We start from the raw sequence: 20,075 nt of genomic DNA, 5'->3' as shown, positions 1-20,075 counted from the left end.
ACATTCTTTACCACAGGTAATAAATGATTATAAACAAGATGCATCTTATATAGTATTAATATTCTGAGCCTTGGATCATATATTTAATATAGGACCTATTTTGAATATTTATTCATATGGCTCCCAGCTTACAAGGGCTAGATCTAAGATTATTCCCATGAGAAATGCTGAATTTATGGAGAATAGATTTTGAAAATGGCTAATTTCTCAAAAACATCTATGTCCAAACATCTACCTTTTTTCATAGGAGGAGACACTAGCAAGCTAGACAAACTATCATAAAAGTATTTGTCGGCCGGGCGCGGTGGCTCACTCCTGTAATCCCAGCACTTTGGGAGGCCAAGGTGGGCGGATCACAAGGTCAGGAGATCAAGACCATCCTGGCTAGCAGGGTGAAACCCCATCTCTACTAAAAATACAAAGAAAAAAATTAGCCAGGTGTGGTGGTGGGCGCCTGTAGTCCCAGCTACTGGGGAGGCGGAGGCAGGAGAATGGCGTGAACCCGGGAGGCGGAGCTTGCAATGAGCCGAGATGGCGCTATTGCACTCCAGCCTGGGCAACAGAGCGAGACACTGTCTAAAAAAAAAAAAAAAAAAAAAAAAGTCTTTGTCACGCATAACCTGTGGTCTGTTGCTGATTAATTCAGTACTTTTCTTGTGTAATTCTTATCGTTATAGCACAAGTATTATCTCAGTGGATTATCTAGAATAACATCTGAAAGATAGGTTCATCTATGTATTTGCTCTTCAAACGATTCTTTCTCCTATCCCAAGTTGGCTTTGCATCTATCAGTAAATAAATTATTCAGCTGCCTTATTAGGAGTGCTATGAGGGTAACACCTTTTCTGCTTTTCATCTTGTATTTAGTTTACTGTATTATTTAATTTCAGATTGAATGAATGTAAATAGAAATTAAATGTAAATTTGAATGAAAAAAAAAAAAGAAAAAAGTTTGTCTTGAGTCAGAATTGCTGTCTACCGGCAAGAGGCTTGAGTTGAAGCCAGTCAGAATCTGGTGTATTGTTTAACTTGTGATCTGAAAGCTTTCTTCCAATAGTTGATTCTTCTGTGTTCTGTTTCATAAACCATTTCTGTTTTCCCTAAAAAAAAAAAAAGTATCTGATATTAGTATAAAATGTGAGGACACAATTAGCAACAATATTGACTCATTAACACCTAAAGGTAAAAATGGTGTTAACTTTATATACAAATTACTGTAAAGGGGCATGAAAAAAAATTTTGGGGAGTAAAGCAATCCACAGATGAAAAATCCAACTAAATTTTTTTTTTTTTAAACGTTCAACTAAGAGGTTCCATTCATCTACTTTGAAGTTAAGAACAGAGCACACAGTACTGAATTATTAGATGCAACAAATGAAACACGTATAATATGTGTAAAATCTCTTATCCAAAAGTGTAAAGTAACAGAAAGTTCCAAAAAACTAAAGCGTATTTGTTTGAATTTTGTTCATATTTAATGCAATCTATATTTCCTTGAATGTGACATAAAGAAGAGAGTCAAATTTGAGTGAGAATCTTAAGTTTGTAGTTTCCATCTGACACTTAGGCAAGTTTGTTAAATTTATTGAATATAAGAATATTCATCTGTAAAAGTAAAAATAACATTCTTATGAGAATTAAACGAGGTGATGTATGAAAGGACCTATCACAGTAAGTGACTCTTAGTAGTCGTATAGTAAAGACAAGCATCCTTTCTTACCACCTTGGAATTAGATGAAGAACATAATTTAATCTGTCCTTAATTAATTACAAATACTAATTATTGTACTTCATTGTTTAGGTTTAAATTTTTCTTATTGTATGTCTTCACAGTCTGGCTTTTACTGCTTTCTTCTTTTATCAATGTAACTACCACTAACAACTCTTCCAACTTAAATTTCTGCTTCTAATGTATGTTAATTTAAGAAAGCAAATAATTATTCTAGAACAGTGTTGAAAAAAAGTTTTCTCTGGGAGATGCTTACTGACGGGCATGGCATTTTTTTGTTGTTGGTTTTGTTTATAGGCTGTTAACTATGTTTCAGATGTTTAAGTCTTCTAACTGCTGTATGAGTAAACTTGCATGGCTAGTAGAGCATAAGGTAATCTCAAAGATGGCCACTATCAACTTCCTTCCTCCCTGTATCAGCATTCTGCTCCACCCATGAGGACACGGAATCTACCCCCCTGCCCTGGAATTCTGGCTGGCCTTTTGACTTGTTTTGATCAATAGAATGCAGGAGAAGTGATGCTGTGCCACTTCCAAAACTACCTTTATAGAGATCTGGAAGCTTTTGCTTTTGCTCAGGAAAGCCAGCCACTATCCTATGAAGAAGATTGATCTCTCCTAGAAAGAGAAGCCATGTGGAGAAGCACTAAGATGCAGACAGGGAATGAAGTATTCTTGGACTTTCCAGCCTTACACATCCTAATCCAGTGGCCTGCTGAATTTTAATGTAATAGTGTTAACAACTCTAGCAAACGGCAAGTAGAGCGGAACTCCGCACTTGAATCCTGGCACAGAGAGTAAGAGAAGGAATGGTTAATGTAAGCCACTAAGCCAACAGAAACTGGGAAAAGTTAAGACATTCACAGGAAAATAATGATATGGACAAGTCCTAAAGAGAAGAAAAAAAACCAGCAACCATGAGTTAAGGGGGAAAAAAAGGAAGGAGGAGCCAATAGTACAAAAGTCAATGAGAAGGATATAGAAATTAAAGAAAATGAAAACACCAGCTGAGATTTTGTTTCATTGCTTTGGTTCTGATTGTCCACTTTCTTAGAAGCTTGCAAATCATTACCCTCAAGGTCCCCAACTTGTGAAACAAGTCAACATCTAGTGTATTATTTAACTTGTGGTTTGAAAGCTGTAACAGTTGATTATTCTGTGCAGACTGTCAAATCTCTATTCTACTCAAGTATCACTAATTCCCTTTCTTCAAAAGAATGCCATAACCTTTTCATCTTAGGTTACTTATTGTCCTATTTACCATAAAGCAGATGCCCTGACTTATCTGGCCAGATTCTCTTCTCTGATATAGATGAGAATTCCTTACTATTTAATATTTAGAGTACATTCCCTGCATCCAAGGTAGTTCTTCCAGTGTTTTACTTCCCACAATTTCAAATTTACAAAAAAGCTGTCATAGTTTGGTGACTCCATTCTTGTATCAGTTTTCTTTGCAAAAATAAATGTATAAGCACCAGTAAGTTTAGGTTCAAAATGAGATTAAAAATATCAAATTATAAAAAACAAAAAACTTGTTTATCTGAAATCTGAAATGTTCCAAAATCTGAAACTTGAGTACTGACGTGATGGTCAAAGGGAAAGCTCACTGGAGCATTTCAGATCTTAGATTGTCACATTAGAGATGCTCAATTGGCAATTCTAAAACTTCTTTACAAAGTTTGCAATATCTAATTTATTGTAGTGATGAACTTTTAAAACTTACATGTCTTACATCTAATCAACTAAGAAGTCTTCTTGATTCTCCCATCTAAATAATTCCCCCTAATTATCTTTTCCTCCCCTATTTCTTCTGCCATGACCCTCATTCAAGCCCCACCACATCTTTTGAATTATTCTGCAGTAATCTACTTAGCCAACTCTTGTTTCCCTGCAGCCCCTTCTGTGTTGGCATCCCTCCCACCATATTTTATTCTCTACTCATCCATCAGAATTAATTACTTCACCTTCCACAAGCCCCTTCAAAATCTAAATACTGTTAGCTCTCTTTTACTTTGCTCTAAGTTGAACTTTCCCAGTTCCTTTTATCATTCTTCTTTTCTAGGCTATCTTAATCACCTCTCCTTTGGAGGCAAACAAATGTGATGATGTCCTGACTAAATATAACTAAAATACACAATTTGAAATAAGATATGAAAATACAGATGAGAAGTAAGATTTCTTTCTCATGATTTAGATAACTACTGGAAATCATGAGGAATGAGTCATAGTCAAACAAATAAGTTTTATGTAAACCAGAATCAATCCCATGAATCCCAGTTCAGAGATCTGTTCCAAATCATGAAAGGAATATATACAAAACACACACATATGCAAACAAAACAGAAACAAAAATAGCATAAAATTGTATCTTAAGAGTAGACTGCACATCTTTAAGATCTTGACCATCCCAAAAAAGGTATCTGGAATTAACTAACAAAATGAATTTCCAACTCTTTTTTTTGTGGAAAGCTTTACTTAAACAGAATATACCGAAGATAATCACTGTTACTATCACAAACATGTTAGTGAGATGTATTCAGGATAGAGCTTTAAAAGGCAGATGTGAACTGAAGTGAACAGGGAATAGTATAAATCATAGTGAATGGCAGCAGCCCTGAATTTACTTTCTTGGAGGATAATTCTTCTTAGATATTTTTCGTATTCTCATAAATGTGAGGTGAAACAGACAGCTGCATCACAATCAGAGTATTTAAGCAACAGTTCAACCAAGAGTCAAGCATCATCTCCAAAGTGGTGCATCATTCTTGAAAAGAGTCACCATTTCCATCATTTCATTTTATTTTCTTCCTACAAAGCCCCCTTAATCTGACTTCTTACCTGCAGTACTACCATTGGTGAGGCACTTCTGATAAAGAAATGTATTGTGTGAAAACATTTTCATTAAAAAATACTACAATAAAAGTCACATGATTAAAAATATTACCTAAGAAGACTGATGAAACTTGCTTCTCTTTACATACTTTCACATTTTTATAATAAACTTAATTGGAAAATAATCCTATTTAAGTCAATTAGGTATGATGTAACACAAAATAACTGAAACTGAGACTGCTGTATCTTGATTATACATGCCAAAATAAATGTAGTAACAAAAATGGCAAAGATCAAAGTCATGTCAGGTGTGGTGCCTCATGCCTGTAATCCCAAGTCTTTGAGAAACTAAGGTGAGAGGATCACTTGAACCCACAAGTTCAAGACCAGCCTGGGCGACATACTGAGAACTCTGTCTCTACAAATAATATTTAATAGTTAGAGGGCACCAGGCGTGGTGGCTCACGTCTGTAATCCCAGTACTTTGGGAGGCTAAGGCAGGTGGATCACTTGAAGCCAGGAGTTCGAGACCACCCTGGCCAACATGGCAAAAATACAAAAACTAGCCAGGAGTGGTGGTGCGCAGCTATGGTCCTACCCACTCAGGAGGCCGAGGCACAAGAATTGCTTGAACCTAAGAGGTGGAGGTTGCTGTGAGTGGAGATCATGTCACTGAATTCTAGCCTGGGCAACACAGCGAGAATCTGTCTCAAAATAAATACATACATACATACATACATACATACATACATACATACATACATAAAAGTTAGCTGGGCATGGTGGCATGTGCCTATGGTACCAGCTACTCGGGAGGCTGGGGCAAAAGGATCACCTGAGCCCAGGAGGTCAAGGTTGCAGTGAGCCATGATCACAACACTGCATTCTAGCCTAGGTGACAGAGGGAGACCCTGTCTCAAAAAAACCAAACAACAACCACCACCACACATTTAATTTTAAAAAATCAAAGTCAGCTTTTTACTCTAAAGATTAGCTGTTACAAAACTGAGACTTAATACACACCAACATCATAATTAAGGAAAGCATATACCCAGAAAAGGATAATTTTTGTTTTGAGTTTTATGGTATAAAATGAAATAAAAAATACTTACTCTTTGTTGTTTGTAGTGCTTAAACATTCTAATGCAGTGTTCAATGATAAATAGCAAGTAAATGCCTCCTAGAGCAACAAGTCCTTTCAATACAGCATCATATTCTTCCAAAAACTTGTTAGATTCATGTCCATGAGAATGTCCATGCCCATGTGCATGTTGGTGACTGTGATCATGTCCACCCTGAGACTATTAATAAGAACAAATAAAACTTCTAAACAAGTAATTGAAATGCTATTTAAAATTTTGAAATTACAATCTCCTAAATGACACAGAAAAAATAACTTTCAAGTTTTAAAGTGCTCCCCTAGATATCATCTCACTTAGTCTTCCATTTAATTTGCTTTACTCAGTTGTCCAGAATAATACTACATTTTACAGTAACTCAAAGACACCAACTCAAATGCCTATAAGAATAAGATACATACTACAGTGAGAGAATCAAGCCAGAAGTAATAATAGGGAGTGATGGGTTCTTTGTAAATTGAAGTGAACATGATCTACTTACATGCCAAATATTTAGTAAAAATGAAACAAAACACAAAAACTAATTCACCAGCAGTCACTTGTGATTCCCTGTAATCTAATTCTTTCTTAAACTGATTATTGTATATTTTTTCTTTTAACTTTTATTTTAAGTTCAGGGGTACAAGTGCAGGTTTGTCACACAGGTCAACTTATGTCAGGGGGAGTTGTACAGATTATTTCATCAATTTCTTCTCTTATAAATTATTTCAGAGGTAATAAGGTCGCTATCTCTGCATATACTGTGGAAAGTTAGCAAGAGGGTATCCTTAAATATGTAATTTTCTATATTTTAAAGCTTTAGCAATCATAAATGTGTGTATAGAAAAGGTTATGTTTCAACATTATGAAATGTACAAGTATCACAATAGTAATCTTATAGAACATAAGTTAGATAACTGCACTTAAGTATCTTTCTTCGTTCTAAAATTTATTTGTATTCTTTTCCTGTTAACTAGTGGTCAACCAAAGAGATATCTAAACCTCTCAGAGGATATCAGACCACTCAAAAAGGTAACAGCTAGGTTTAGTTAACCCTTCTTAATACAAAAACAAGTTGAACAGCACTTAAATACTGTTCTCACTTCAATAACTCTTACTAGGCCCAGTTCTAAAGGAAACTGTTGCTATTCTTGATGGCTAGTAGAAACGGTGAAACAAAAACTTCATATTCACAGCCTTAAGATTCATTAACCCGTTTATAAAAAAAAAGAAAAAGCAATGCTATACATTGCTGTAGATACTAAATCTGAAATTCTCAACCGGGAGTGCAGAAAAGAGGAGATATACACAACACACAAATACAATCCTGTCTCCCAAATTCTCTAGAAGGGAAATACTCAATACTTCAATTTTATATTTGGAAAAGAAAAATCCCCATTGTTTTCATAATTTGAAGTAAGAATGAATTAAATACTCTTAGCTGGTGATAGACAGCTATCTACCAATTGATAGGTTATAGAGAGCAACTTTTAAAAAGGTTGGTAAGCATGGTACTAGGAATATGGGCTTGTGATCATATAATTAGAAGTGTCCCCAAAGAGAAGAAAAGGAGTGGTATGCCAGGTGAAAAGATAAATGCCCCCACGTATAAAGAGCTAAGTGTAAAACAGCGCACTGAGTCTATCTGCCTACTCCCGCTCAAAGATGCTGATGACATATCGCCTACAGGCATAATCATTACAACATATCTTATGCATTTCTCCTAAAGGCTAACCTCATATGCTACACAGATAAAAAAGACCACTGACTGCTACTGATATTACAAATTTTAATCCAAAGAGTTTTTTTTTAAAGACTATTGAAAGCAAAGTTGACCTAATGATTCAATTTATTTAAAAAATATTGCTATTAAAACTCTGAAAATGGAGAAAAAAATACTTCATCCTATAAGCAAATAAAACAATACAAATACTAGATTACTGTGCTATAGCTTGCTAATGAAGGACCCTTTCAGCTTAAATATTTTTATTTTAAATTTTTAAAAACATTAAAAACATTTCTTACATGGGGCAGTAGATGAAGAAGGGCGTCTCCACTCATTGTTCCTACAGCTAATGCAACAAGGAATGTAAGAAGGAATTTGAAGCATCCTTGGTTAATGATAGGAACCAAGATCACGCCTAGCAAGGAAAGCAGGCTAATGACAGTGATAGAAATGATACCACAAATCCAGGCTGTAGAAAAGAAATTAAGAGTCAACATTAGCATAACAATTTAAACCAACAGACTACCAAAAAGAATAAAAATATAAGATAAATGAATCGTAGAAGGTAGACTATTTTACCCAGATTATGAAAGCTTTATGGCATTGTTTAAAAACAAAACAAAAATATGACATATAACTAACTTAAACATTTTTAAAAAGAATTAAGACACTCAGATCAAGTTATAAATAGTACCTTCAATGGCCCACGAGATTAGAACCAGTGACTTAAAATGACTGAAGGCTGTGATTCACTTAATAGCTAAACTATAAATAAAAATTTCCCGAAGTCTAAAGGCGGAGCCACGATAATAAAGCTGTTTATTTAAAGAATTGTAAAACTCACCTGAGAACATTAAAAAAGTCAAGTATCTATTTAATGTGTTATAATCTTTGTAAATCTTTCTAATACAGAGTTTAAGAAATGTAACATAGCCCCAAATGGAAATATATTCATATGATGAGATAACAAAAAAGTCTTATTACTGGTAGCTTTATTGTTACAAAAGTTAGTTCAGTCCTATTTTTCTTGTTTTTTTTTTTTTTCTCCACACCTGGTTCCAAACTCCCATTCCTCCAATTTGGGTTTCTGCAACAATTTAACACTTTAAAAAAAAGTCACTATATGATTTTAACTGGCTCAGAACACAAGAGAAATGTTTTCACAATATGACTTAAAGAAAAATAGGTATGGTGGGGAAGGGGAATTCTGTATACATGTCTTTATCTAGGTCATTCACAAACAGGTAAGACATCAGAAATATATGCCAGTGGTTTGGGGGCTGGACATTTTCACTACAATTTCTATTACTGGCCTAAAATGAAATAGAAATGTTATTAGTTTTTAAAATTCTGCTTATTTTAAGATCTATCTACAGAAAATCTCACTGAAGAGCAATAATTTTATGAAGATTTTAATCTAAAATACTATTTTTCAAATCAAATCTAAGAGGACTATAAATCTGCTGAAAGACTTTATATTAAGTCTGTGATATAATATTGAAAAAATACATCTCTTCATCAAAATAACTCAAAATTTTCAACAACAAGGAAAAGTAAAGATAGGGAGATGATACTAACTGTCCCACTAAAGGCTGAACTTTATCAATAAAACTGTTTTATCCAATGGGCATTGTATTCACAATATCCAGTAATGTTAACACTATAGCCAATACTCATTAGCTCAATTATCTCACTGAATTAAAACAACAGATCATCTATCACTAATAGAAGCTCTGTGGCTTCCCCTGTATCTTAAAAGATAATTACTATCACATAAATATAGGTAACCTAAGAGGCAAAATAAGATTCAAAGACAACCAGTATTAGAGGGCTGAGGATCTACCCACTAGACTTGGATTCAATGGCTTCAATCCTTGCAAGGATTTTGGATTAAGGAAGGAGCAGGAACTCAATTCTTGAGGAACCAGGATCATATTTATTACAAAAATAATATATCCTGGTTAGTGGAAAGAAAGGATGAGGAGGATTGTGGCCCGGTGTGGTGGCTCACGCTTGTAAACAGCACTTTGGGAGGCCGAGGCAGGTGGACAGCTTGAGTCCAGGAGTTTGAGACCAGCCGGGCAACACGGTGAAACTCCATATGGACTAAAAATACAAAAATTAGCCAAGCGCGGTGGCACATGCCTGTAGCCCCAGCTACTTGGGAAGCTGAGGTGGAAGGATCGCTTGAGCTTGGGCAGCGGAGGTTGCAGTGAGCTGAGATTGTGCCACTGCATTCCAGCCTGGGTGACAAAGTAACACCCTATCTCAAAACAAACAAACAAACAAAACACAGAGGCAGGGGTGGGGCAGTGATTGCTCTATTGTTGGGATGACAAACCACGGGGAACTGATGTCAAAAACCTTATTCTAGAAAGAAAAAATATATGCTCAAATAAGATTTACAGGCTAACTTAATGATGATCACCAGGCTAGTTTGTTTGTCCCGTTTATACACAGGAAAAATAAAATCAGTGAAAGAACTTAATGAAATAAGTCAGAAGTAGTCATAGGTATAAATTTTAGACACGAGGTCTTAATCAAAATGGTTTGTCAAAACTACTGCAGCTCTCTAGATCCAATCATATTGAAGAAAAAAACAGAGATAAAAAGGACAGGGAACTTACAATAACTACATGGGACAAAGTGAGTTGGTAACAAAAGCATTAACCTGAAGATAAACTGTATCTTACACAGTAATATATAACTCTCCCTTTACAAATATATTTCTCCTTATTATTTTGGCAAAAATCTAATATAGAAGTAACTTTTCTAAAAGCAACAGCCTAAAAGCAACTTCAATTAAGAACTTGAAAATGTGCACTCTAAACTACTTGGAAAAGCCAGTATTTCATACTCTAAGATACTCTAGGAGAAAAAATAAAATGTGTTTACTTACTAATGTAAATATATGTGAATGGGGACTGCCAAAACTACAGACAAGACCCCAAATACACAAGATATACAGAGTAAACACCTGATAACCCTTCATAGTTATTAGAAATTTTTATTAATCGGAATTATTTTAGCCAAGAATGCACTAGAATTAGTCACCAAAATAACCCAGTAAAAATATTTTAATGGCTCAGGGTCCTTTGCTTATGCCTGTAATCCAAGCATTTTGGGAGGTTGAGGCAGACCAGCCTGGGCAACACGGCAAAACCCCATCTCTGCAAAAAATATAAAAATTAGCCGGGCGTGGTGGCATGTGCCTGTAGTTCAAGCTCCTTGGGAGGCTGAGGTGAGAGGATGGCTTGAGCCTGGGAGGCTGAGATTGCAGTGAGCCAAGATCATGCCACTGCACTCCCGCCTGGGCGACAGAGTCAGACCCTGTCTCACAAAAAGAGTTCTTTTGTGGAATAGTGTTTTGATAAAAAGAAAACTTAAAATAAATCAATAAATAGTTTCTGTATTACTTTGAACATTTTAACTCTTTAAAAATATTTTTCTATTTCTTTTAGAGGAAATATGTATAGCATACTTGCTATATAAAATATTTTAAAGACTACCTTCAAAAGATTTTTAACTGACTAAAAAAAAGACCGAAATTCTAGGACTAAAATTGATCCTATATCTTTTGATAACTTTGTTTTTGCATATAAAACATAGAGGGCACAACTGGAAATATTATAACAGTTAACTACTCCTTCATATATAGATTGCCTTGATTGACAGAGTTGAAAACTATAAAAATATTTTCAAAGATGCCAATTATTCTGCCCCTTTAAAAAGAGAATCGTTCTAAATTATTTACTTGTGAGTAGCTACTTGAACTGGCCACATACTAGCTATTGTCATATTATACTGCTAGAAAAAACTTTAATAATCTGGCATTTCTCAAACTGAGCTCACTGGTTCTATGAGATAGGGGGTATTTCAAAGGGGAGGGAGGAGAAATTTGATTATCAAGTAAGTTTTGGTAATGCTGAATTACACAGGTTCCTTCAGAGCCTCTAACAGTTTAATAAGCAATGTGAATCTCTGAAAGAAGAATACAATATGCAGCATTTTCCCAACTTATCTGATCATGGAATTTATTAGTATAGGAGAGGGTCTTCAAAAAGTTCATGGAAAATGCATATTATGAAAAAAATCAATTTACTTGTGCCCTAATTGAAAAGGACCAACAATTAACAGCACAAACAATACTCAACACCACAGACATCTCAGCTGGTTGAGCTAACACAATTCTGACAGAAAAATTAAAGTTGAACAAACTTTCCACTCAACTGGTGCCAAAACTCCTGTGCCCAAATCAGCTGTAGACAAGAGAAGAACTTTCCGTAGAAATTTTAAACAAGTGGGAGCAGGATCCTGAAGTATTTCTTTGAAGAATTGAAGAAGGAAATGAAACATGGCCTTAATAGTATGATCCTGTAATTAATGCCAATGAACTGTATACTTAAAAATGGTTAAAAGAGGAGGATTCTGGAAAGACTGTGGAGTAGGAAGCACCAGAAATCTGTATGCCCCCTAAACTGTAAATGAACTCAAAATCTGTCTGTTAACTACTTTGGAACTCTGTAGTCTATTGAAGGCTTGCAACTTCTAGGGGAAAGCTTGATGGTAAAATGTGGTTAATTTTGATCAATTTCAGCTCTTAGTTTAGTGGCAGCTACCCATCTGCCACCCTTAGTCCTTTGAAAGGAAGCTGTGCCTGGTGTCCTGAATCAATCCACAGGACCCTACAATTACAGGAGCTAGAGTAGACAAAATGTATTTTGCTTGCAAATATTGAGGATCTGTACTCTGATCACTGATTCTGATCACAGAAGTACAGACAAAGAGACAGGTGGCCATGTTGCTGTACCTCTCCTCATTTTTGCAAATCTCTCTCCTGGCTAAAGTGACTTCCAGGGGATTTAAAAGGCTAGCACCTCTTTTTCCTCCCTTCTTTTTTTCTCTTTTTTCCCTTTTGGGAGCCAGACAATAAATATTGGAAAATTAAAAAATAACTGCATACTTGGAGAAAATTAGAAAGTAATCATGCATGCCTAGGGAAAAGCACAGGCTCAAAAAGGACCTGTGAAGATAGGCTAGGTGCAGTGGCTCATGCCTATAATCCTAACACTCTAGGAGGCTGCAATGGGAGATCACCTGAGCCCAGGAGTTTGAGACCAGCCTGGGCAACATGACAAAAACCCATCTCTACTAAAAATACAAAAACTAGCTGGGCATGGTGGAACATGCCTGTAGTTCCAGCTACTCTGGAGGTTGAGGCGGGAGGATCACCTGAGCCCAGAAGGTCAAGGCTGTAGTGAGCGATGATCATGCCATTGCACTCCAGCCTGGGTGACAAAGTGAGATCCTGTCTCAAAAAAAAACAAAAAACAAAAAAACCTGTGAAAATCTTATGTTTATACCACAGAGACAGCACAAAACAATAACCCTCCCCAACCCAAATTAATAACAAACAAACACAATTTAACAAGAAAATAGCAAACCCTGGGGAAGGGGAAGAATCTGAGTTCCAGAGTTAGCATATTACTAGAATCAAATGTCCAGTTTTCAAAAAACCAGAAGGCATACAAAGAAACAAAAAAGCAAGGCACATTCAAAAAAAAAAAGAATGACAGAAACTGTCCCTGAAAAAGACCTAATGGCAGATCTACTAGACAATGACTTTAAAACAACTGTCTGAAGGATGCCTAAAAAAAAAAAAAAAAAAGTCAAGAAGATAATGTATAAACAAAATGGAAGTATCAATAAAGGGGTAGAAAAAGTAAAGATAAATCAAAAAGAAACTCTGGAACTGCAAAGTACAATAACTAAAATGAAAAATTCACTAGAGAGATTCAAAGGCAGATTTGAGCAGGCTGAAGTATCAGTGGACTTGAAAACAGGACAATGGAAATTACTGACGCTGAAGAACAGAAAGAAAAAATATTGACTAGAAATGAACAGAGCCTATGGGACCTGGAGGGTACCACTAAGCAGACCAACATCCATATACACTGTAGAAGTCAAGTAAGATGAAGGGGGGGGGGAGGGGCAGCAAGAATATTTTAAGAAATAATGGCTAAAAACTTCCCAAATTTGATGAAGGGCATGAATATAAACATCTAAGAAGCTAAATGAACTCCAGTAAGAGGAACTCAAGAGACCCACACCAAGACATATTACAATCAAACTCTTGAAAGACAAAGAGAGACTCCTAAAAGCTGCAAGAGAGCAACTCATCACATATAAGAAGCTCTCAATAAGATTACAAGCAGATTTCTCAACAGAAACTTTGGGGGTCAGAAGGCAATAGACCGATATATTCAAAGTCCTAAATGAAAAAACAAAACTGTCAACCAAGAATCCTATATGCTGCAAAACTGACGTTCAAAAGTGAGGGAGAAACTAAGACATTCCCAAGTAAACAAAAGCTGAGGGAGTTTGTTGCCACTAGACTTGCCCTGTAAGAAATAAGAGAGTCCTTCAGGGGGAAAGGACACTAAACAGTAACCTGAAAGGTGTGGAGAAAGGTGTGGAGATGAAGTTGTAAAGGAGCAGAATTTTTGTATGCTATTAAAGTTAAAATGATATAAATTCAAATTAGACTGTTTTAACTTCAGGCTGCTAAATGTAATCCCCATAATAACCACAAGAAAACAGCTATAGAATATACAGAAAAGGAAATGAAAAAGGAATTTAACCTTTTCACTACCAAAAAAAGTCAACTAAACACAATGGAAGACATTAGCAGTGGGAATGAAGGACAAAAAAAGCATTAAGGCATATAGAAAAACAAACAGCAAAATAACAGAAGTCCTTCCTTATCAGTAATTACTTTAAATGTAAATGGATTAAACTCTCCAATCAACTGACAGAAATTGGCAGAATGAATAAAAACACTATATGTTATATACAAGAGACTCACTTTACATCGAAGACACAAACAGGTTGAAAGTGAAAAGATGGAAAACGATATTCCATGAAAATAGTAACCAAAAGAGAGCACGGGTGGTTATACTAATATCAAAGTAGACTTTTTTTTTTTTTTTTTTTTTTTTGAGACGGAGTCTCGCTCTGTCGCCCAGGCTGGAGTGCAGTGGCGCAATCTCGGCTCACTGCAAGCTCCGCCTCCTGGGTTCACGCCATTCTCCCGCCTCAGCCTCTCTGAGTAGCTGGGACTACAGGCGCCCGCCACCACGCCCAGCTAATTTTTTTGTATTTTTAGTAGAGACGGGGTTTCACTGTGGTCTCGATCTCCTGACCTCGTGATCTGCCCACCTTGGCCTCCCAATGTGCTGGGATTACAAGCGTGAGCCACTGCGCCCGGCCAAAGTAGACTTTAAATCAAAAAAGGTTACAAGAAACAAGGAAGGACAGCGATAAAACAATTATAAACATTTATGTACCTAAAAATAGAATATCAAAATATACAAAACAAAAACTGTTACAAATGAAGGGAGAAATAAACAGTTCTACAATAATAGTTGGAGACCTCAGTACTCTACTTTCAATAATGAATAAAACAGCTATCCAGCAGATAGGCAAGGAAATAGAGGACTTAACACAATAAACCAACTAGATCTAATATACATATAAGGAACGCTACTCAAAATAGCACTAGAAACATTCGTCAGTGCACATGAACATTTTCCAGGATAGACCATGTATTAGGTCGCAAATTAAGTCTCAACAGATTTAAAAATATAAATATAATACAAAATGTCTTCTCCTACCATAATGGAATAGTTAGAAATCAACTACTGAAGTAAAACTGGAAAATCTACAAATTTATAGAAATTAAACAACATATTCTTAACAAGTGGATCAAGGAAGAAATTACAAGGGACATTAGAAAATACTTAAGAGACAAATGAAAACAAAACCACAACCAAAACTTATGGGATACATCTAAACTAGTGCTAAAGGAAAAAAAGATAATTATTAACACTCACATGAAAAAACAAGTAAGATCTCTAACTAAAAACTTAACATTACACTTAAGGGACTAGAAAAAGAAGAACAAAATAAGCCAAGACTAGCAAAAGGAAGAATATAATAAAAATTAGAGCAGAGGTAAATGAATAGAGAGCAGAAAAACAAAATCAATGAAACCTATAGTTGATTCTTGGAAAAGATCACAAAATCGACAAACCTTTAGCTAGACTGACTAAGAAAAAGAGAGAAGATACAAATTACTAAATTCAGAAATTAAAGTGGGAATGTTACTACTGATTACAAAGAAATAAAAAGGATTATAATAGAATACTATGAACAGCTGTAAACCTACAAACTGGATAACCTATATGAAATGGACAAATTCCTGGCAACACAAAACCTACCAAGACTAAATCATGAAAAAACAGAAAATGGGAATAGACTATAACCGGTAAGACTGAATCAGAAATCAAAAATCTTCCAACAAAACAAAGTCCTGGACCTGATAAATTCTACCTAACATTTAAAGAAGAACTAATACCAATCCTTTTCAAACTGTTTCCAAAAAAATCAAAGAGGAGGTAACACTTTCTAACTCATTCTATGAGGCCGGCATTACCCTGATACTAAAGATATCAAAGACACTACAAGAAATGACAACTACAGACCAATATCCCTCATGAACACAGATGTAAAAATTCTCAAAGAAAAAAAAAACTAGCAAACAAAATCCAGCAACATATTAAAAGGATTATACAACATGACTAAGTGGGATTTATTGCTGGAATGCAATAAAAGTTCAATATATAAAAATCAATATGTATTAACAGAATAAAGAAAAAAACACCCACATGATCATCTCAATGAACAGAAAAAGCACATGACAAAATTCAATATCCTCTCATGATCAAAAGACTCAACAAACTAGGAACAGACAGAAACAACCTTACATAATAAAAGCCATATATGAAAAACTCACAGCAAACATCATACTCAATGGTGAAAGACAAAGCCTTTCCTCTAAGATGAACAAAACAAGGATGCTTGCTTTCATCACTTCTATTCAATATAGTACTGGAAGTTCTAGCCAAACAATTAGGCAAGAAAAAAATTAAAAATATCCAATTTGGAAAGGAGTAAGTAAAATTACATCTGTTTGCACTTGATCTTACATGTAGAAAATCGTAAAGATTCCACACAAGCACTTGATTCTTCAAGTTGCCTGCTTGGCCCTCTTCCAAGTACTCTGCTTTCTCTAATAAACTCTCACTTTTCTTAAATTCTCTGCTGTGTTTTAAAAAAACAAAAAAGATTTCACACAAAAAAGTATTAGAATGAATTCAGCAAAATAGTGGGACACAAAGTTAACACAAAAATCAGTTGCATTTTTATATATACTAACAATGAACAATCTGAAAAGGAAATTATGAAAACAATTCCACTTACAATAGCATCAAAAAGAATAAAATACTTAGCAATTAACTTAACCGAGGAGGTAGAAGACTTGGACAATGAAAACTACAAAACATTCTGACTGGTGTAAGATGGTATCTCATTGTGGTTTTGATTTGCATTTCTCTAATAATCAGTGATGTGGAGCTTTTCTTCATATGCTTGTTGGCTGCACATATGTCTTTTATTGAAAAGTGTTTATTCATGTCCTTTGCCCACTTTTTAATGGGGTCGTTTTTTCTTGTAAATTTGTTTAAATTCCTTATAGATGCTGGAGATTAGACCTTTGTCAGATGCATAACTTTGCAAAATTTTTCTCCCATTCTGTAGGTTGTCTGTGTACTCATGGACACATAGAGGGGAACAAGAGACACTGAGGCCTATTCAGTGAAGGTGGGGAGGGACAGCATCAGGAAAAATAACTAATGGGCACGAGGCTTAATACCTGGGTGACTCATCTGTACAACAAAATCCTATGACACAAGTTTACCTATATAACAAACCTGCATGTATAACTTGAACTTAAAAGTTAAATTTAAAAAGAGTAAAAAAGAAAACTACAAAATATTGCGGAAAGAAATTAAAGAAGGCAAATAAATGAAAACATACCCCAAGTTCACGGATTGGAAGACTTAATACAGTCATCACTTGGTATCTGCAGAAATTAGTTCTAGTACCCCCCTACAGACAGCAAAATCTGTGGATGCTCAAGTGCCTTATGTAATATAGCATAATAATTGCATTTAATCTATGCACATCCTCTCTTATATTTTAAATTATTAAATTATAGTTGATCATTGAGCAACATGGGTTTGAACTGCGAGGATCCACTTAATACATGGATATTTTTCTGACTTGGCCACCCCTGAGACAGTTAAGACCAACAGATCCCTCCCTCTTCCACCTCTGTCCTCAGCCTACTCAACATGAAGATAATGAGAATGAAGACCTTTATCATGATTCACTTTCATTTAGTGAATAGTTAATACGAATAATGAATAGAAAATCCTAAAGATTCCACACAGGCACTTGATTTTTCAAGTCATCTGCTTGGCCCTTTTCCAAGCGTACTATACTTTCTCCAATAAACTCTCACTTTGCTTAAAATAAATTGTCTGCTGCATATCCTGACAATTAATAATAAATTCTACATAAATTCCTTATGATTTTCTTAATATATTTTCTTTTCTCTAGCTTATTTTATTCTAAGAATATACAATATATAATAGATATAACATACTGTTGACATAAATTGACTATATTATTGGTAAGGCTTCTGGTTAACAGTAGGCTACTAGTAGTTATGTTTTGGGAGAGCCAAAAGTTATACACAAATTTTCGACTACACGGGGATTGGCACTGCTAATCCCCCCATGTTGTTCAAGGGCCAATTATAATATCTAACAATATAAATGCTATGCAAATAGTTGTATTGCTTTTTGTGTTATTTTTTATTCTTGTATTATTTTTATTTTTTCCCCAAATATTTTTGGTCCTTGGGTTGGTTGAATCTGCAGATGCAGAACCCACAGATATTAAGGGTGGACTGTATTGCTAAGATGTCAATGCTGCCCAAGTTCATTTACAGATTCAATGCAATCCCTATTAAAATCCCAATGATAGGTTTTTTTTTTTTTTTCCAGAAATAAAAAATAAAAAACATCCTAAAATTCCTGTGAAACTGCAAGGAACCCAAAATAGCCAAGATAAACTTGAAAAACAAAAACAAAACTGGAGGACTTACACTACCTGATTTTAAAACCTACTACACAAAGCTACAGTAACCAAAACAGTACGGTAACGGCATAAAAACAGACATACCAATGGAATAGAAGAGAGAGCCTGGAAATAAGCCTTCAAATATATGGTTAAACGATTTTTGACAAGGGTGCAAGATCATTTAATGAGAGAAAGAACAGTCTTTTCAACAAATGATGCAAGAAAAACCAGATATCCACATGCAAAAGAATGCAGTTTGACTCTTATTTAGCACCATACATAAAAATTAACTCAAAATGAATCAAATACCTAAATTAAATATATGACCTAAAACTATAAAACTCTTAGCAGAAAACTGGGCAAAAGCTTCACAACATTAGATTTGACAAGTTCTGAAAAATGAAACCAAAGGCACAGGCAAAAACAGACAAATTGGATTTCATAAACATTTTAAAAATTTGTGCATCAAAAGACAATTATGGATTAAGATGGCGGATAGGAGGCTGGAATAGCTTGCAGCTCCTGCTGGGACAGAGGAGCATGTGGAGACTCACATCGTGAACTTTTGCTCCAAGAACTACCACAGCAACATACCAAAAAGCTGAGAGACTTCACAGACCTTTGGAGGAACTGGATTGCCTCTGCAGGCTCCCTGAGACACCAAAAAAACTCTGAGTCCACTTGCTTTCTCAGTGGGGAGGCTGGTGATCTGGGGCAGTTCTCAGTCCTGCTCACTGGCTGCCTGGAAATAGACTCGGTGCTTCTCCGGGGGAATGGTGGGAGTGAGACCCACCTTTAGGACTGCAGGTTGTGTGGGAGTGTGGTGAGGCCTGTGACTGCCAGTGTTCCCCCATTTCCCTGGTGACCCGTGTGACTCAGCAGAGGCAGCCATAATCCCCCTGGGAACAAAACTCCATTGGCCTGGGAACCACATCCCCATCCCCCACAGCGGCCACAGGAAGCCCCACCCAAGGAGAGTCTGAGCTCAGCCATGCCTATCCCTACCCCAACCTGGTGGTCTTTCTCTACCTGCCCAGGTTGCCAAAGACAAAGTGAGACAGCCAGGTGGGAGGAGGTCCCCGGAAAAACTCCAACTGGCTTGAGCACTGGGAGGAATGCGCACTGGGGTGGAGCCTCAGGAAGTTGCCTCCCTTTGCAGCTGGAGGAGCCTGGCTCCCCTCCTTCTTGCGTGGAACCTGGGATGCCTACCTGCGGAGCGAGAAGCACTTTAGCAGGGACTCCTGCCCCGCGGAGGGTCTGTTTTCCCCATTTCTTTCTTTCACTCAATAGAACCCTGCTTTGCTCACCCTTCAAACCCCATCTGCGAGCCTAAATCTTCATGGCCGAGGAAGGACAAGAACCACATCTTTGGCTGAATTAAGGAAAAGTCCTGCAACAAAAGGACACAATCTCTTGGGAGCTCTATAGCCCCACCCACTGCCTGATGCCTGATCCTCCCTATCCAACTGCAGCTGATGCACTCTTGAAAGCGCCACATCCTGGCTGGATGCCAACCAACACAAAACCAGAGCGCCAAACAAAAATACAATCAAGGACCTTCACAATGTCCATTTCACTCCCCTGCTACGTCCTCAAGAACAGGTGCTGGTATCCACAGCTGACA

At 36.2% G+C, this 20,075-nt stretch overlaps 1 protein-coding gene across 3 annotated transcripts in view; it reads right to left on the bottom strand.

Annotated features, from left to right (window-relative positions):
- SLC39A10 (solute carrier family 39 member 10) overlaps nucleotides 1-20,075 on the bottom strand; it is a 157,321-nt gene that overhangs the window by 23,479 nt on the left and 113,767 nt on the right. For all 3 annotated transcript variants that reach the window (XM_063644849.1, XM_055290081.2, XM_055290083.2), the window contains 3 exons: nucleotides 7,705-7,874; nucleotides 5,674-5,862; nucleotides 980-1,100 (listed from right to left, as the gene is read on the bottom strand). In XM_063644849.1, coding sequence (XP_063500919.1) covers nucleotides 980-1,100; nucleotides 5,674-5,862; nucleotides 7,705-7,874 — 480 coding nt within the window. The remainder of the gene's footprint in view (nucleotides 1-979; nucleotides 1,101-5,673; nucleotides 5,863-7,704; nucleotides 7,875-20,075) is intronic.

This window comes from Symphalangus syndactylus, chromosome 8, assembly GCF_028878055.3.
Source record: "Symphalangus syndactylus isolate Jambi chromosome 8, NHGRI_mSymSyn1-v2.1_pri, whole genome shotgun sequence".
Lineage (NCBI taxonomy): Eukaryota > Metazoa > Chordata > Mammalia > Primates > Hylobatidae > Symphalangus > Symphalangus syndactylus.
The sequence above is the reverse complement of the archived record's forward strand: the minus strand, read 5'-3'. Positions and strand labels throughout refer to the sequence as shown.